Raw genomic sequence first — 20,581 nt, 5'->3', positions numbered from 1 at the left:
TTGTACATTTCTACAATAGGGGACAAAACCCAATTTAAAACCTTCTAGCCATGAGAAGACAAAGGTATATAGTCTGGTATTCTTATTTGTCTGAGTGCACATATTATTATTATTATTATTTTTATTTTTATTTCTTGGCAGACGCCCTTATCCAGGGCGACTTACAACATAAGTAACCAAGGTGTAACCAAGGTGTTGCTTATTACTTCAGGTAGGAAATAATTGTAAAATCTTACAGAGCTATGAAATGTGGTTATGCAGTCAGTTCCTCACAATCCGCCTGTGTGTGTGAGGGATAGTGTGTGCTTGCCAAGATTTAAAACCTTGGATCTTGCTCAGTGAGAGAACTAGACGACCAAAGTTTTCATTGAGTACCTTATCTAACTCAAAATTATTGTAGATATTTTAGTACATTTGTAACATTTAGATTATTAAAACCTGAAAGTAAAACTGTCTGACCTTTTTGCCAACATCAACTGCATGGAAAATGTAAGTTGCCGTACCTTTCAGCCAAGCATTTCCTGTTCTGTCCTATTCTCAGTCCTTGGAATGTTATAAATCCCTACTGAGAGCTAACTGGGTATGTAGACATACAGTGGTTAAGTAAGAAAATGTTTTTGATTTTATTCAAAGGACTAATCACCTTTGTATGGATGGATAAATCAGTTCACTGTTTCTATTCATTTGTCAGTTCATAATAAAGCAGAACAACACAACGCAGTGTAGAATTTAAAAAAGGAACACTATACTGGTACTATACTGGTCTATGATACATACAATATAATTAACAAGTTAAATTAAAACTTCCATATGTCCATAAAATGTCTAATGCTACACTTCTACACATTTGTTTTTAAAGTAACACATTGCAAAGCTGTACTTTTGTGAGTGCCAAATGAGAATTTGACCCACCTGCCTTTCTGAAAATTATAAACAATGTTTGATGGCAGGTTTAGTCAGAAAAATAAGTCACCAGTTGATTATAGTTCATATAAAATGTGGTGTTTTTAAGCACTATTTTATAATTGTATTATTGTTTTGTTTGTTTAAAACTATATGATACATCATCATTTAATGTTGTAATGGTGGTAGTAATCAACTATTGATAAGATGAGTTTCTGGAGTAATTAACTAAACAGGGTTTGCAAAATTCTGTTTCTGCCTCTAGAAGTCACAAACAGTGCAGCTGTTAGACACTCCTACAACAAAGAGTAATTATCACTACAGCGTGAGGAAGGCTGTATCTTTAAACAGTACATTTTAAATCTGTGTAAATGTCCAGTGTGAAGATGCTTGCTGCATAATTTAAGCTCAAACTTTTCAAAGTCATCCTATATGTGGTTCCCTCATGGCATTTAAAGAGATGAATGATTTAGGTTTGCATTCACTGCTTGAAATACACAGAAAAAATATATCTGTAAACCTAACATTTCATTAAGGCCTTTTTTCTCCTTTCTATTAAACTGTAAAGGCAAAATGTGAAAATGTATAAAATCAGTTGTCTAAATCTGTTGTCTTACAAATCTCGTTCTGGAGGGCCACAATCCAGCACATTTTACAGGTCTTTTTAAATGATCATTAGGTAAAGATCCAGGAAAAATGGTAAATTTGGGTGTTTAAGGGGTTACATTTAAAAGGGCAACCGTAATTATGAAGTCTTTAGGAATTAAATCGAAAAAGCACCTAGGCCCAGAAATTCAAAAGGTTTGCACACCACGCAGAGGGGTATGCGCATCGCCAATGGATATCACACATAAATGTGCATTATTTGCCATATTCAAAACCTAGTTTTGCATTACACAATCCATTCTGTGCCATGCACAAATTAATTGTATGCATGGTGCAATATGGGGAAGTGGGAGACAAGATGCATGATCCTGCTATATTTGAAGGTATGCGCCATGCACAAAACTGGGTTTGTGACGCACAGAATAAGATTTATAAAAAGTTGGCATTAATTCCAGCACCATTGCTGCACACAGTCAACAATTGGAAGTGTGGAACTGTCTCTGCTTTTATATATGGTTGTATGTGTGCTGCACCAGAACAAATTCAGAACCATTTTTTTTTTACTGAATGGCAATAAATCAATCAATCAATCATTCAATAAGGGAATGGGGAATGGAATGGTCAATAGTAGCATGCAGCATATCCATCGACATTTGGAGAGTAATGATACACTGTAGACCTGGCAACAGTAATGTGGACATAGGTGAAGTTATGCTGAAAGGGTGTACCGGCCTCGGCACATATGAGGAGCTCAGCAATGAGCAAATTGTGTGCAGCTATCATCTCAACCGAGACATACTGAATTATCTATGTCACATGCTGCTAATGACCTGGCCAGAACTAACCTGCATAGTGCTGCATTATCCAAACAGCTGATAGTGTCTGTCTGTACATGTGTCCTGGCTACCAGGATCTTGCGACAGTAGCAGGTGATACAGTGGGGATCACTCAGTCCACTATGTCCCGCCACCTTGACTGGTTCTTAACCGCGTTGCTGTGACATGCTGAGGAACACATTAAATTCCCCAGTACCAGAGCAAATAGGGAGGAAATAATACATGGGTTGATGACATTGCACAACTGCAATGGCTTGATAGGTGTCATTGATTGCACCCATGTCACTATCCGGGCAAGGGTCCTACAAAGATGGAAGGAGCTGCTTTCATTAACCAAAAGGGCTACTACTACCTCAACATACAGGTTGCCTGAATCGTGATGTGTACATCTGGCATCAGTCCAGACTTTTGAGTCTGGACACATCCAGAATGCTAACCTCCTCATTAATATAGTGTACACATCTATGTCATTGTCCTGAACACATACACAAGGGTGTAAAATGAAAATCCCAAAATCAGAGGAAGAAAATATAGCAGCACAGAAATTAAAGAGCAGAATACTTAGAAAACCTAAACTTTTTGCATTTAAAATATAAGTGAATGATCAAAACAATTAAAGTAAATGCAAAAATATCTTCCAGCTTCAATTATTTAGTTTAATTCCTGTTTGCTTCTCTGTCACTCAAATAACTCACAATGTCTCTTGCTGTGGATGGACAAATGTCTAAACTACTGAACCTCTAGTTTCAAAGTCTTATTTACAGATATTTACTTTCACTTTTTCTTATTTAGTATCAGTTTCTTTATTTGAGTACACATACAGTGAGGGAAAAAAGTATTTGATCCCCTGCTGATTTTGTATGTTTGCCCACTGACAAAGAAATGATCAGTCTATAATTTTAATGGTAGGTGTATTTTAACAGTGAGAGACAGAATAACAACAAAACAATCCAGAAAAACGCATTTCAAAAAAGTTATTAATTGATTTGCATGTTAATGAGGGAAATAAGCATTTGACCCCTTCGACTTGGTGGCAAAACCCTTGTTAGCAATCACAGAGGTCAGATGTTTCTTGTAGTTGGCCACCAGGTTTGCACACATCTCAGGAGGAATTTTGTCCCACTCCTCTTTGCACATCCTCTCCAAGTCATTAAGGTTTCGAGGCTGACGTTTGGCAACTCGAACCTTCAGCTCCCTCCACAGATTTTCTATGGGATTAAGGTCTGGAGACTGGCTAGGCCACTCCAAGACCTTAATGTGCTTCTTCTTGAGCCACTCCTTTGTTGACTTGGCTGTGTGTTTTGGGTCATTGTCATGCTGGAATACCCATTTTCAATGCCCTGGCTGAGGGAAGGAGGTTCTCACCCACGATTTGACAGTACATGGCCCCGTCCATCGTCCCTTTGATGCGGTGCAGTTGTCCTGTCCCCTTAGCAGAAAAACACCCCCAAACCATAATGTTTCCACCTCCATGTTTGACGGTGGGGATGGTGTTCTTGGGGTCATAGGCAGCATTCCTCCTCCTCCAAACACGGCGAGCTGAGTTGATGCCAAAGAGCTCGATTTTGGTCTCATCTGACCACAACACTTTCACCCAGTTCTCCTCTGAATCATTCAGATGTTCATTGGCAAATTTCAGACGGGCCTGTACATGTGCTTTCTTGAGCAGGGGGACCTTTTCAGTCATTCACGGTGCAGTGTGTTACCAATTGTTTTCTTGGTGACTAGAAAAAAAAGTTATAAATTGATTTGCACTCTCTTAAAGGGAGTGCTCCTAATCTCAGCTCGTTACCTGTATAAAAGACACCTGGGAGCCAGAAATCTCGCTGTTAAAATACACCTACCATTAAAATTATAGACTGATCATTTCTTTGTCAGTGGGCAAACATACAAAATCAGCAGGGGATCAAATACTTTTTTCCCTCACTGTACATAAGCAAAAATATATAATAAAATAAACTTTACGTAATAAACTGTGAAAACTGGTGTAGAAATCAAAATGTACATATATTAGCAGACTTATACAATTATAAAACAAGTACAAAAAATTGCATAAAACTAAAATATATCATCTTATGCAACGTGAAAGTGCTTTGAAATGGCTGTCTGTTACAGCTGCCTATCAATGCAGAAAATGCACTTTTCAACACTGCAGTGCATTTGCCACAGACTGCCTTTTCATCCCATGCATTGACATCAACAGGTTAGTTTGTGTTTCATTTAGCAGCCTGTCAGTGTCTTAATTTTGTGTGCAAGTGTGCAATGCTAATTGAAGGGTGAGGGGCATCTTCTCAGTCCTGTTTAGATACTGAATTGTAGTTCCAACAGCAGTCTAATAAATGTTAACACCAGCCAGCCTGTCGCCCTACAACAAATACAAAATCATTAGCATACAATATCAAACTGGTGACTGATCAAGGTATTGATCCAAAGACCTGAAACATGTTCCAGATTGAATTCCAAGGAAAGTTAGAAACTTGCTGAGCCAATCAGAGGACAGGCAGATGAGAAGTGCGATTCTTAAATTGTGAACATTTTGTGACATCTGCTAATAAAATAATTATAATAATATATGAATATATGATGTGTAGAAATTCACATGTTTCTGCACTAAACACAATTATAATTCTTGATTACAAAGCCTAGATTGTCAGCTTTTTTGTACTGAATATAGCCTACCGCATAATCTGTGTGTCCGGTGTTTGAAGAAGAAAGTATTTATAACGTATTCAATTTGATGAGTTTACAGCTGAAACAGCGTACAGGTATTTAAGTAAAATATTTAGTAACATATAAGAACAGATAAGCCGAAGAAATTCACATATGCAGAGATATTTACATTTGAATTGCAAAAGCCGCACAAAATGTAGCTATGGCAGTTCTAGTGTTAATGTGAAATTATACTTTTTTCAAGAAACATTTTCCGAGACAAAGTTTTTTGGATTTTGTCTCAGGATGTTTCACACCCCTGCACAGAAAAGATACTCACAACTATGTTCCTTCCATACAGGATTATATAGATTAGATATATAAAGAGTATATTATATGGAAGTATGTATATGTAGCCAGTGCCACCACAGGCCCCCCTCCAAGCACAGTGACTCAACCTAGTAGAGTGTTATGCCTGCTACACCAAAAGACTGTCTCCCGACACAGGAGGCATAACACAGTACTGATTTTACTGAGGAGTTACATCACTTGTAGCATGCTCATTATACCGAATGAGCCCCGTTACTAATATACACCTTGGTCTTGACTGCCTGATTCTATGCCACCCTCTATCCCATTGTGGTGGTGTACAGAGACAAAATTATGACAATTGTGTCAATTGTGTATGGCAAGCTATTGCGGAGGAGCTAAGGATGAATGGTACGTACTGTCTGATGCAGCTAGAATTCGAGAAAGTGGTTAGATAACAAAAATATGACTTATATTATTTACAAAGATTGACACTTTCAAAACCAGTTTAATATCGAAACATGCACTCTGCTTGTGCGTCTTAATGGTGAGGTGTAGTTTGTGTGCAAAACATATATATATATATATATATATATATATATTAGTAAAAATAATGTAAAGGCTCCTTATTTCTCCAGCAGCCCGAGCAACTGAAACGTTCTCCTTTTTTTTGTTGTTTATAATTAATATTTTGAATTCAATATTTACGGCACTATTTTGATCCCATAGTCCGAGCCTTATGCAGCACTGTATCACAGCTATGTAACGCACTTCCAGAGGCTCTGAGAAGTGCCCCTACACATGATAGTTTAAAGAAATTTCTTAAAAATCACCTTTTAAAAAAGGATTTTAGGATCTCTCTTTTTTTATTGCTTGCTCCCGTTTATTAACTTGCTTACTTTGTTTTGTCTGTATGTACTGTACTGCTGTATTGCCTCTATTTTTACTGTCTGATTTGACTCTTGCTTGACTTGTCGTGCATAGACCACCTTATAAATAAAATGTATTATTAATACATTAATAATAATAATAATAATAATAATAATAATAATAATAATAATAATAATAATAATAATAATATTGCAGTTGAGGAAGTAAAGAAACAGGCGTAGCTTGAGAGACCCATACCAGTTCAAGAAATGGGAAAGGCTGTGAACTTAGTGCAGTTTTAATGGATCCAATGTGAACTGTTCTTGACAGACAACTTTTCGGATGACTACAAATTATGTGTCGGATCCAGTGTGCAACGGCCTGTACTGTGTTGAGCCATGTTCATCCTCTGTCAATGAGGCTGCAATGTGTTTTCTCTTCAGTGCTCATTCATCATTGTCGTGCTACCATGCTGTGTGAGTTCAGCTTTGCACATTTTGAAGCAAACTGAATTCTTTGAAGTGTTTAATGTAAAGTGCTCCCATACTTTAGAAGACTTACATTACTTTCCACAGGTGTAGCTGCAGTCTCCGCCATCTTTCAATTATTATTATTATCATTATTTTGTTTTGTAGCTGCGTCCCAGGTAGACCCAACTAATCGACAATGAAATCCATTGCCAACTATTTTTAATAATCGGCATTATCAATTTTATCGACTAGTTGTTGCAGCCCTAGTTTTAACATGTACATCTAGTACTCACTGCTGCTGCTGTTCTTTCAATAAAACATGACAGTTTGCCTCACAAAATTGTGTTATTCCCAGATCTAGTTGTACAATATGTAATCTAATTAACAAAAATTATAATACACTAGCATCATCTATCCCAATAAAATCAATAACATTTTTATTTTATTTGTATTATTTCTATAATTTGACAAACCTGCCGGATGTCGGTCTGACAAATATTTAAACAACTTAGATGTATTGCCTGCTTTTGCCTGAATTTCTTTTAGACATTTTCTGCATTTTAGCTTTCCGTTGTCACCTGCCTAGCCCTCTTTATTGCACAAGAAACCAAAATAATCACAATTCAAACTGGTAACATAACTTTTTTCAAATTGTGGAACATTTTGGTCATTCGACTCAGCCACGATCCTTCAGTTTTTCCAATTTTACAAATCGTTTTAGTTTCTATAGCAGCTGCAGGTAATTAAGCACAGCTTTATATTTAAAAATAAATAAATTACCAGTATTTCAATGAAAAATAATTTCACAGCGGCGAGATGGTATACTGTTGGTCAGCACAGCCCTAGACAGGCAACTTTCTACATGACTGAGTAAAGATGGAAATCACTGCAACAAAACTCAGATCACTGACCTTGTTGGGCATGCCTTCTGCAGCCCAGGGACTCCTCTGCAGAGATGGGGGCACTTGGTATACATCCTGGCACAGGGAAGTGTGGCTTGGGGGAACTTGATAGGTGCCTTGCTGGTTCTGGTGAGAGGGAGGCACTTGGTAAAGGGGATCATTTGATGTGGAATTCTGAATAGCTGTCGCTGGGTAGCCAGGCTTCTGATAGGATTGGGATGTGGTTGACTCAAATTGTTGCTGTTGGCTTGGGGACTGTCCATCAAACATGGGTCCAATCAGCAGCTTCAAACGGTTGCCAGGTGCAATCCCTTGCCGGCCATGCAAGGAGCACAACCACCATCCTTCCAGGCCTCCAGTATTCTGCTCGATGACAGTCAAGATGTCTCCCTTGCGGAATGCCAGTTCTTCTGGAGACTCTGGAACATTGTCATACAAGGCTTTCGCCATCAGGTTCTGTCACAAAGCAAAAACAGGCACTTTTAGCCAACAGACAACGAGGATAGCTACTGCCTGTGATAAACTCTCAGTTCTGCTACACCATAACATAAACAGATCCGTATGTCACTTTTTGTCACTAAAATACTGAAAAGAAACATCTAGAGATATTATATATTTTTGAGGATAAGTGTACTTAGGCCTACTACTCAAAGGCTTGCTTTTACATATTTACTCAGATCACTATTCAGTTTTTTTTTATTAATATATTACTTGTTTTTCTCTACAACTTATCAAAATCACAGACTCCAGCTGGTTTCATATCACAAATACTCAGTGAGAGATATTTTAGTTAATTGTTGATAAATAAAATGTAAGGTGCAAAAAGTTAAAATGTCTAAATTCCAATGCCCTTTTCATTGATTGAAATGTTTACCTTCTAGGATAAGAAATATCTTATCTTATTGTAACACAGACACCATCACAACAAACATAAAATAAGCACAGTCAATCTTTGTTGCTGATGTAAGTCTCTATCGTAACATGAATGACAAATGAGACACTTTGAACAAAATTGCTTGTTCCACTCCTGACACATAGTAGCCTAACCCTTCTAATTTTAGCAACAGTCATGTTCCCTTCAACAGTAGGTTAATTATAAATGCAGAAAAACTGCTCTTATTGGATGCCGAGTGCAAAAACATGATTTCTGGACACCATGCACACAGAAACAAATTATGATTAATTGTTGCATAACATTGTGCACATTTTTATAAAAAATACAGTTTGTGATGAGAACAAAGCATGTGACAAAATGCCTTCTAAATAACTAACTTGTGATCAAATTATTAATAACATGAAAATGGTAAGGATTTCAGTATTGAAACTATATGTATTTCTTCATTTTGTATGCATGCTAACAATGTATGGTAAGATATGTATTCATTTGAGAACTATTGCCAAGTTGGTGACCACCCTCAGTGGTACATGTTTTGGGAGAATTACCTAAGAACACACAAAGTACAGTAGGGCTTTATAAACATCATGAATCATCATTATCACAATAGATCCAATTCTATGCAAGTATATGAAATTTGGAATACTTACATTTCTTCTTAAAGAAACCTAATGTTTTATTGCAGATATCTATACATTACATCTGGATATCAAGCACACACATGTACTGTCTTGCTAAGGACACTTCGCAGATTACATACACCTTCAACGGCTCAAGGTTCAAGGTTGTGAGGTTAACACTCATCCTGGCTTAGAGAAACTATGCTTTTCCAGAACCTGGATGATGAAATGTCACTGGTATTCATAGGATCATCTGCAATTTTCAGGTAAACTGTCCCTTCATCCTCCGGTACAGAATTAATTTCAGAAAATAAATAGACAATTTCTGGAAAACACTGGCCCTGCATATATACAGTGAGGGAAAAAAGTATTTGATCCCCTTCTAATTTTGTATGTGTGCCCACTGACAAATAAATTATCAGTCTATAATTTTAATGGTAGGTGTATTTTAACAGTGAGAGACAGAATAACAAAAAAAAAAAAATCCAGAAAAACGCATTTCAAAAAAGTTTGAAATTGATTTGAATGTTAATGAGTGAAATAAGTATTTGATCCCCTATCAATCAGCAAGATTTCTGGCTCCCAGGTGTCTTTTATACAGGTAATGAGCTGAGATTAGGATCACTTTCTTAAAGGGAGTGCTCCTAATCTCAGCTCGTTACCTGTATAAAAGATACCTGTCCACAGAAGCAATCAATCAATCAGATTCTAAACTCTCCACCATGGCCAAGACCAAAGAGCTGTCCAAGGATGTCAGGGACAAGATTGTAGACCTACACAAGGCTGGAATGGGCTACAAGACCATGGCCAATCAGCTTGGTGAGAAGGTGACAACAGTTGGTGCGATTATTCGCAAATGGAAGAAACAAAATAACTGTCAGTCTCCCTCGGTCTGGGGCTCCATGCAAGATCTCACCTCGTGGAGTTTCAATGATCATGAGAAGGGTGAGGAATCAGCCCAGAACTACACAGGAGGATCTTGTTAATGATCTCAAGGCAGCTGGGACCATAGTCACCAAGAAAACAATTGGTAAAACACTACACCGTGAAGGACTGAAATCCTGCAGCGCCCGCAAGTTCCCCCTGCTCAAGAAAGCACATGTAGAGGCCCGTCTGAAGTTTGCCAATGAACATCTGAATGATTCAGAAAGTGTTGTGGTCAGATGAGACCAAAATCAAGCTCTTTGGCATCAACTCAACTCGCTGTGTTTGGAGGAGGAGGAATGACCCCAAGAACACCATCTCCACCGTCAAACATGGAGGTGGAAACATTATGCTTTTGCTGTGTTTTTCTGCTAAGGGAACAGGACAACTGCACCGCATCAAAGGGACGATGGACGGGGCCATGTACCGTCAAATCTTGGGTGAGAATCTCCTTCCCTCAGCCAGGGCATTGAAAATGGGTAGTGGATGGGTATTCCAGCATGACAATGACCCAAAACACACAGCCAAGGCAACAAAGGAGCGGCTCAAGAAGAAGCACATTAAGGTCCTGGAGTGGCCTAGCCAGTCTCCAGACCTTAATCCCATACAAAATCTGTGGAGGGAGCTGAAGGTTCGTGTTGCCAAACGTCAGCCTCGAAACCTTAATGACTTGGAAAGGATCTGCAAAGAGGAGTGGGACAAAATCCCTCCTGAGATGTGTGCAAACCTGGTGGCCAACTACAAGAAACATCTGACATCTGTGATTGCCAACAAGGGTTTTGCCACCAAGTACTAAGTCGAAGGGGTCAAATACTTATTTCACTCATTAACATGCAAATTAATTTATAACTTTTTTCTGGATTTTTTTTTTGTTATTCTGTCTCTCACTGTTAAAATACACCTACCATTAAAATTATAGACCGATCATTTCTTTGTCAGTGGGCAAACGTACAAAATCAGCAGGGGATCAAATACTGTAATCAGCTTCCTTTGCCAGCTCTATATAATATGGTGCAAACATTTCACCTCTGGTTCTTAAACCACAAAAAGGGGAATATATATATATATATTAATGATAGCCTAATGATCTTTCTGTACTGACACTCTGCTCCAATACTTGTTAGAGTTGTTCTTGGTTGCTTTAAAAAGAAAATCAAAACTAACATCTGCTCTGGTAGAATAATAGCTGACAAGTCATTTTTGTTTTGTAAATACAAATTACTAAGTACAGTAGCATTCTATAATTTTCAAACCCCAAACCACAACCGGTCTTTGCCAGCTGTGATTTCTATGCTCCAGTGTCTTAAAATAGATTCATTATTCAATTCTTCATCTGACAGACCAGCACATAACATTTTGACATACCCCTTGCTTTGCATTACTAATACTTGTATACTTGTATTATTTTGATTTCCCCTATGCCTCCTTTCCCTTAGCTCTTACTGATGCCTGCATTTACTAGCTTTTACTATCTAGGATGTAGGACTTGTTAACTGTATATTTCCTATACACTTTTGTAAATTGGAATTTGTAAATTGCATTATGCTTTGAACTGTACTGTATTTTTGCACTTTGTATTGCTCTTATGTTTTGTAAGTCACCCTGGATAAGGGCATCTGCAAATAAATAAATAATAGGGTTCTAAGCTAGAGAGACTGATATTTATTCTGAGTGCTCGAGATCTCCATTGTAATGGAGAAACCATATTTGTTGTAACAGACACCATCACAACAAACATAAAATAAGCACACAAACAAAAACCTTTTAATTGTAATTCAATTTTATTAAGTATGACATGACTCATGGCCACTGAAAACCACCTTAAATTACCTTCAATTCACATAAATCAATCTTTTCTACTGAGGGAAGTTTCTCTAAAGACACAGAGTGTTTCGATTGCAGAAGTGGGGAAAAAATCATAAAACTCTATATATTCTTTTTATTTTGTTATCAATTAATGTTATATCAGTCAAAATTTAGTGTATAATAAATAAGTTAGGCAGAAAATAATGCTGACCCACTAATACTCTTATTGGAAAGATTTAAATATTGAACCATCATATGTAGGCTATTTCTTAATTTTGTATGCATGCTAACAATGTATGTTAAAATATATATTCATCTTTTGTTTTTTGGAAGTATTGCTGTCATGGTCCCCTAGCACTCACCCTCCACCTCTGCTAGAGGCCACTGTTTCCCTGCTTTTTCCTTCACTCCTCCCTGCTCTCATCTGTCACTCATGTCTATTAACATTCCGGTCAACCATGTGCACTCTTGTTCTCTACCTCTGCTCCTATTTGTCCTGCACCTCCTAACCTGGTTCCTGCACCCTATATAATCCCCTCACTTCCCTCACTCTGGGCAAAGTTTTGCCAGTTCCAACTGCAATCCCTAGCCTTCTCCCAGTGCCTATTCTAGCCTTGTTTCCTCGAGCCCTGTATCTGCCTTGTTCCCTTGACTTCCTGCCTGTACTTCCCGACCACGACTCTGTCTTGCCTTTGCCCTGCTCTGTTCGCCTGACCATCGCCTGTTACCATGACCACGTCTTTGCCTAGCCCTGTATTGTCCTGATTAACCAACACCCGACCCGCGCCTGTTCGACCAGCACTGCACTTGGGTCCCCTGTTCCCGTGCTCCCCGAGGTAGACGTGACAATTGCCAAGTTGTTGATCACCCAGTGGTACACTTTCTGTAAGAACCACCCAGTAGTAATGTCCTAAGATTACAATGACTGCTGAGGTAAGGAAACTATGACGGCCTGCATACATACAGACAATTATTGGTATTGGGTAATATTTATTACTACTACGTCCACAATATTGTGTTTGTACTAGAGTTGCATGTTATACTGAAAATTCAAAACTAAAAAAACAAATCGGTTCGATACTTACATTTTTGTTACGTTCGATACTTCTGTCAAATGTCTCACGTTGTCATAATCAAGAGAATCAAATAGTAATTTCTCTGAATCAGTAGAAGGGAGTTTTTTTCAGGTACTTATATTTTCTCTGCATGTTAATATTAATTAAGGCTGCAACAATAGACTATTTTGTTAATTGATTAATCTGTCGAATACTACTTTGATTAATCGGATTAAAAAAACATGTATTCCAGCATTAAATGCAAGTGTTTTATTAAAAAAACGAAAGTTTTGAATTTTCCCTCATCTTGCATGATGCTCTCTTTAAAACAACTTGAGATGGCAGTTATAAAAAATAAAGGGTTTTATAAAGTGCTGTTACGACCCCAAGTGGCTGATATAAGGGGATAAGAGGAACGTAACATAAAACACACAAATGCAGTAGTGGGAGAGTGAAGGGAGTGCAAAAACCAACACAATATCAATAAGATATATATATATATATATATATATAAGAAGGGTTTATTTACAATGGGGAGGGGAGTATGTACAAGTATGTACAGTATACAAAAACACGTGATGATAATGATACAAATAATGAACAAATATACAGAGGAAAACACCCTGGGCGGTGTCGGCTAACACTTAAACAAAACAAAACCTATCTAAGCTAGTCTAAAAGAGTAAACCACTACCTGACTTGTATTTGTAGGATGACCCTAACTAGCTACACTAACTAAACTATCTAAACCTAACAACTAGTACAGAGGGGTGACGCCCCTACCTAAATACCTAATGTGCTAGACAACATACATCCCTACGTGTAACCGTGTAAACCCATGGGTATCTCACCTATCTACCCGTTCTCCCCTGAACAGAGCACAATACAGAATACAATGTAAACGGAAACAAAACAGAGAAGAAACAGTGGATATTTACACAAGGAAAAACAATCAATCACAAAGGTATTTTACACAAACAGACAGGGTAGCAACACGAAATGGCATTGCAATTGGTAGTCTCCCGAAATGGAGGAATGACAGGGTATTTAAGCAGTAGTTGGAGACATCTGATTGGACAGGAACAGCACGGAACAGCGGAGTTGAGTGACAGGGACAAGAGCCAATCACAGCGGGACACCTGCGTACAATAGGGATAGGAGGACAACAAACACAGAGCACCCTGCCAGTGGCCAGAACGCACGCACGTAACACCCCCACCCTTAAAGAGCAAACCCCTCAGGGTTTGTGATACCAACAAGCACCCAATACAGTATTTTAGATATAGATAACAAATTCAGAGGTGGGGGGGGGGAAGACACAAGTTAGACTAAAGACATTTACGTGAAGGGTATGGTAGTTATACACGAGAAAGGGCATCAGCAATAATATTCTCCGAGCCTTTCTTATGACGGATGTCTACATTGTAATTCTGAACAATGAGGGACCAGCGCATAAGACGCTGATTTTGGTTGTACATGCGCTGCAGGAAAACCAAGGGATTGTGATCAGTGTATACAACAATCGGCAGAGCACTGGAACCGATATAAACTTCAAAGAACTGCAACGCTAATAATAATGCTAATGCTTCCTGCTCGATTGTGGAGTAATTGACTTGGCACTTATTGAATTTCCGTGAGAAATAACACACGGGGTGATCAACACCATCACTACCCCCCTGTAACAGGACAGCACCCGCTGGAAACACACTGGGGAAGCTCTGGGCCAAATCATCTGACTGAGTGTCCGGACAATCCAACACTTCCAATACAGGCAGCACTTTACCTCCAGCAATATCATTCCCCAATATGAAGGTGACACCTTGCACCGGCAGTGTAGGCCGCACCCCCACTTTGAAAATTCCGCTAACCAAGTCGGACTTGAAATGTACACGGTGTAGAGGAACTGACACAAAACCCATCTCAATACCCTGAACCAACACACTCGCCCCACAGAACGAGTCATCGGAGAAGGGCAAGAGATCAGACACTAATAAATGATTGCGCGGCACCAGTGTCTCTCAGAATGCGAACAGGTCGCTGATCTTCCTGATCGCCAGTCAATGACACTAAGCCATCCAAAATGAATGGTTTGTAACTGAGATCTGGTGAATCAGAAATATACGTAACCTCAGGCATAACTGTCGTGGGGCGAGAAATGGTCTTAATCAAGCCCACTGCTTTTGGTGGACAGGAAGGTGGCTGCGATTTGCGTTTCAGGCCTGGGCAATCGGCAACAATATGGCCCAACTGGTGACAATAAAAACACTCCCACTCCTCTCTCTCGCGGGGAAGACCCACTGAGGGACGACCGACCGGAGCTGGGGAGCCGGGAGTGGAGGTAAATGCTCTACGGGATGATACAAAAACACTTTTATGTGTTAATACAAACTCGTCAGCTAACACAGCTGCTTGTACCAATGATGTTACCTTTTGTTCATTTAGATAAGTAACCAAATGGTCAGGTAAGCTGTTTTTAAATTCCTCCAGTAACACTAACTCTCAGAGTGAAACCACATCAGTAGCCTTACTGGCAGTGCACCATCTGTCAAACAGGGTTTCTTTTTCCCTAGCAAACTCCACAAAAGTCCGGTTATGAGACTTCTTGAGGTCCCTAAACCTTTGTCTGTAAGCCTCAGGTACAAGCTCATAAGCACGGAGCACTGTAGCCTTAACAGTGTCATAACACAAGCTGTCCTCCAGAGAGAGGGCAGACATCACCTCCTGCGCTTTCCCAGACAACTTGCACTGTAGCAAAAGAGGCCACATGTCTTTTGGCCATCGCAGGTAAGCTGCAAGCACTCGAATGCACCGAAATAGGAATCGACTTCTGTTTCACGGAACGGGGGAACTAAAGCGATTTGTTTACTTACATCAAAGGTGTCAGTGGGAAGAGCTGGTGGAGAAGACGCAGGACAGGCTACCGGAGAAAGTGCCCGCCCCGCAGTGCCAACTGCGAGGGACGTCGCCTCCAGTTCAAGCTTCCGCAGCTGTACCTCTTTCTCTGCCTCGAATTCCATCCTGCGGATCTCCAGCCACAGATTATGTTCAGCCTGCCGTTCCCTGTCCTGCGCTTCTAGATGAAGACGTACCAGATGGATCTTAAGTTTACCGGTCGCCGCGGACCCAGAAAAACCAGGGGAGAGGGGGTCAAAGCGTGGCATTGTCACCGGAGCCTTGGCCTCTACGGCACCGTATGCCTCCGCATTCGTGCCCGTATTGACGGCCTCCGCGCTGCCCGTACTCTCCTTCAGACCGGGCACAGGCCGCGCCTCCGGGGCCACCGTGTGCATCACCGGGGTGACCGGGGCAGGGGCAGGATCAGGGACACGGGCAGGATCAGGCAACACCGGAGGCACAACGAGCACTTGCCCTTCCACCAACTTATCCATGACGAACTGTCTAAGCTGAGCTTTAACAATGTTCCTCAGAACTGTGAAACAGAAGTGATCCGCTATAGCATATAAATCAGCCTTGTGACACACATCAAGCTGATCCAGAGACGGGACACTCAGAAAAGCACTTAAATCAAAACTGGCCATAATTGTGACAAAATTATTGACCTCTTGCTGTTGTAGTATTGAGAAAAGCTCTTAGCATTAGTTTTAGCTCCAAGAGACATGTTTCTTTCTATTTCCCTCTTTGCTTTCCTGATCCCTTTCTTAGCATCTCTTTGCAGTTCAACATATTCATTGTATTTTGTTTTGTCTCTATCCCTTTTGTGTACACTATACAACATTTTCTTTCTCTTGATATTTTTTGCATACTTCCATTAAACCATTTTGGCCAGTGTTTTTTGGTCCTCAATTTGCTAAGTTTTGGTACAGTTTCTCCTGAGCCCCAAGTACTATATTCTTAAAATATAACCATTCATTTTCAACTGAATCTGTATCCAGTGTGCTCCAGTCTAACTCTTCTAAGTGCCGCCTTCAAGGTTTGCTTTTCTAAAATTGGTCCTTGCCTCAAAGCTAACCATATTGTTATCACCGTTTGCCATTGGTTCTCTAACTAGTGTCCATCTGACTCTATCTTGGTCATTTGAAAAGATCAAGTCAATGCATGCTCTCTCTGGTTGGTTCCCTTACAAATTGAGTTAGAAAGCAGTCATTTACCATCTCAACCATTTCTATTTCTGCTTCTGTAGTCCCAACTGGGCTTTCCCAGTCTATGTTTGGGAAATTATAACAGCCACATATTTGCTGCATGTAGTTCTGATTATACTGTACAATGCAACATCTTTCTGAATATCTGATTTGGGTGGTCTGTCCTGCCACTAATCCTCCGGATCTTTAGTTCAAAAGTTTAACCTGCAAAGATTCTGTTTTGTTACTAGGATTTGACTAATTTGAGTTCTTCTGCCTCAAAGTAATTTTTGACATATAATGCTACCCCACCACCTCTTCGATTTTGCCTGTCCCTCCTAAACTGTGTGTATCCTTTCAGCTTGTATTCATCCCCATCATTTTCTATAAGCCATGTTTCTGTCATCGGAAGTATTTAGGAGAAAACTACCGTGGAGGTTCTGCTCTTTAATTTCGTTCCTAACTCTTCAAATTTGTCGTGCAGAACCTCTGCCCTGCCTTTTCCTATATCATTTGTTCCAATGTGGACCATGACCAGTGGATTCCCCCCCTGGCTTTGGCCAGTAGCCTGTCTACTCGTTTAGGGAGATCTGCAACCTGAGCACCAGGCAGGAAAGATACCATGCGGGTCTCCTTATCACTAGAACACACTGTGTAATCCACACCTCTAAGAATTCTCCTACTATAACTACCTCCCTCTTCTGGGGGGGAGTGGGCACCATGGTGCTCTGGTGCTCAACTGCCCTCCCATCACCCTCTGAGCTGTCACTGTTCATCTCGGTCGGTGTCCAGCAGTTGGAATCTCTACACTCGCTCCCTGGGCCCCCTCATCACATCCCATGGTTTCTCCTACCACTTCTACGCTGATGATGCCCAGATCTTCTTGTTTTCTCCCTCTTCTAACCCTCTCATCCCCTCTCGCATCTCTTCCTGCTTGTCTGCTATCTCCGCCTGGATGCACTTGCACCACCTCAAGCTCAACCTCTCCAAATCTGAACTCCTGTTTCTCCCCCACGCTTCCTCACCTTCTGCTGATCTCTCCATCTTGATCCCCTTGGAATCCATTACACACTCTCCTTCTTCTTCCACTAAAAATCTAGGAGTCACCCTTGATCCTGCGCTCTCCTATACCCAGCACATCACCACGACACGCACCTGTAGATTCTTCCCGAGCAATCCGTCCCTTCCTCACCAACTACTTGACTGCTGCTCATCCAGTCACTGGTCCTCTCCCGCCTGGACTACTGCAACTCCCTCCTGGCCAGCCTGCCTTCGACTAGTACCTGCCCGCTCCAGCTCATCCAGAACTCTGCGGCTCGTCTGGTATTCTCTCTGCCCACGATTCACACACGCTACTCCACTGCTCCGCTCCCTCCACTGGCTCCTGATACCGACACGCATTCAGTTCAAGACATTGACCCTCACCTACCGCTGTCTCGACCACACTGCACCAAGCTACCTTCAGTCCCTCGTCTTCCCATACGTCCCCTCCAGACCACAGCGGTCTTCCGGTGCCAGAAGACTAACTCTGCCTCCTCTCCACTCCCCTTCCTCCAGAGCCCGCTCCTTCTCATCCCTGGCCCCTAAATGGTGGAACGACCTTTCCACCGAAGTCAAAACAGCAGAGTCCTTGACCTCCTTCCGGCACTTACTCAAAACACATCTTTTCAGACAATACTTGTAATATTAGTCCTTTTAATCCCCGTTAGATAGCACTTCACAGCATTTTATCATGCTTCTTGTGTTACTAATACTTGTATTATTGATTGATTTCCCCTTTGCTCCCTTTCCTGTAACCCTTGACTGTGACCTTACATCTTGACAGCACTTAGCTTTCACTTTCCAGGATGTATGACCTCACTTACTGTACTTACCTGTGTAAATTGGTTGTAAAATGTATTATATTTTGAATTGCTCTGTTTAATGTAAATTCTGTATTCTTGCACTTTGTATTGCACTTATGTTGTAAGTTGCCCTGGATAAGGGCGTCTGCCAAGAAATAATAATAATAATAATAATAATAATAATAATAATAATAATAATAATAATAATAATAATAACCTGTTGGGCATTTCAAGCTCTTGGGATGTCTCTAAGGGTTGTGCATGCCCTTTTCTGTGGTTATGACATACTGTAACCCAGCAGATCTCTACGCTGTCTTGCTCTAAGATCTCAACTCTCCTAGGTTTTGGCGTGCACACTATCTCTCTCATGGGCTGATTGACTAATTCTTCCATATCACTAATACAGTGCAGATCAACAAGCTTATCCTCAAGATCATGGACCTTGATCTTTAGGACTTCAACATGCCGATAACATTCACAAATGAAATCTTCTTGGATGAGTTCATCCAGGAAGGCAATCATTCTGCAAACCTGATACTGTAGTGGCCACATGCTTCTAAATGTTAAAGTTTTTTTAATCTCTTGGTTTCTGTTCCTTAATGAACTGCTTAACTGGAGGTAGAATGTTTTTTGTTTTTTTCTGAAATGGAGAGAATGTGCATTTATGCATAGTAGCACAATATTTACATTTACATGCACACTGGATCGGATGATTCATCCAATTTTTATGTGTGAAAAGAGAAAAAAACTAGTGTGCATTCCCTGTCTCACCTTGCACACTGACTCCTTCGTACAATGGTGAAACAATTTCAATTCTATCCGATTTTATGTGCGTTAAATCATCATAACCACAAAGATCTATATAACAGAGCAAATAAATATAGACGATTTATGGTAAGGTATCCCAGAGGAGCTGGGCATGAATGGTATCCAGTGATGTATCTAGAATTCTAGAAAGTGGTTAAGCACAGATAAACAACTAAAATTTGACTTACATTATTTTCACTTTCAAATAAACAGTTTAATGATAAAGCATGCACTCTGCTTTTGTGCCTTTATGGTGAGGTATAGTTTGTGTGCGATAAGGTTTTTTTTCTTTTCTTTTTTTTAAAGCTTTTAAAAAATGTTGTAGAAGCTCCTTATTTTTTAAGCAGCCCTGTTTGTAAAACTTTCTTTTAGTTAACGATATATATGCATTTTTATATATGGCACTTATTTGATCCCATAGTCCGAGCCTTCTGTGGCATTGTGCCAACGTGCAACGCACATTATTATTATTATTATTATTATTATTATTATTATTTATTTATTAGCAGACGCCCTTATCCAGGGCGACTTACAAAATATAAGCACAATACAAAGTGCAAACATACAGTGCAGTTCAAGGCATAAAACATTACAAATGTAAAGTTACATTTTACAAATTCCAATTTACACAAGTGTATACAATATATGAGGTCTTACATCCTGGATTGTAAAAGCTGAGTGCAGACAAGATCTTAGGTCACAGTCAAGGGCAAATCAAATCAAAATCAAATAAAAATAACAGTATGAGTAAGGCAAGTATTATGATAAAACATTGTAAAGTGCTATCTTACAGGAGAGTAAATTACTAAATTACAAGTACTTCCAGAGGCTTTGAGAGTTAAGCGCTACACTTCTTAAAACTCACATTTTTTAAAAAAAGCTTTAAGAATCTCTGTTAGTTGCAAGTTTTTAAATCCTCTTAGTATTTTATTATTGCTGTTCCCCTTTATTGGCTAACCTGCTTGTTTTCTTGCTTTGTTTTGTCTGTATGTACTGTAATGCTGTA

General features: G+C 39.8%; 1 protein-coding gene across 6 annotated transcripts in view; it reads right to left on the bottom strand.

Annotated features, from left to right (window-relative positions):
- Positions 1–20,581, bottom strand: part of nedd9 (neural precursor cell expressed, developmentally down-regulated 9) — a 90,835-nt gene that overhangs the window by 52,108 nt on the left and 18,146 nt on the right. For 4 of the 6 annotated variants that reach the window (XM_066716048.1, XM_066716046.1, XM_066716047.1 and 1 more), the window contains one exon: positions 7,555–8,001. In XM_066716048.1, the coding sequence (XP_066572145.1) occupies positions 7,555–7,995 (441 nt within the window). In that variant the 5' untranslated portion in view covers positions 7,996–8,001. Of the gene's footprint in view, positions 1–7,554; positions 8,002–15,715; positions 15,919–20,581 lie in introns of all 6 variants that reach the window. The other 2 variants (XM_066716049.1, XM_066716044.1) reach the window with 1 other exon arrangement.

This window comes from Amia ocellicauda, chromosome 10 (genome assembly GCF_036373705.1).
Source record: "Amia ocellicauda isolate fAmiCal2 chromosome 10, fAmiCal2.hap1, whole genome shotgun sequence".
In the NCBI taxonomy this organism is placed as follows: domain Eukaryota; kingdom Metazoa; phylum Chordata; class Actinopteri; order Amiiformes; family Amiidae; genus Amia; species Amia ocellicauda.
This window is presented reverse-complemented; position numbering and strand designations above follow the sequence as displayed.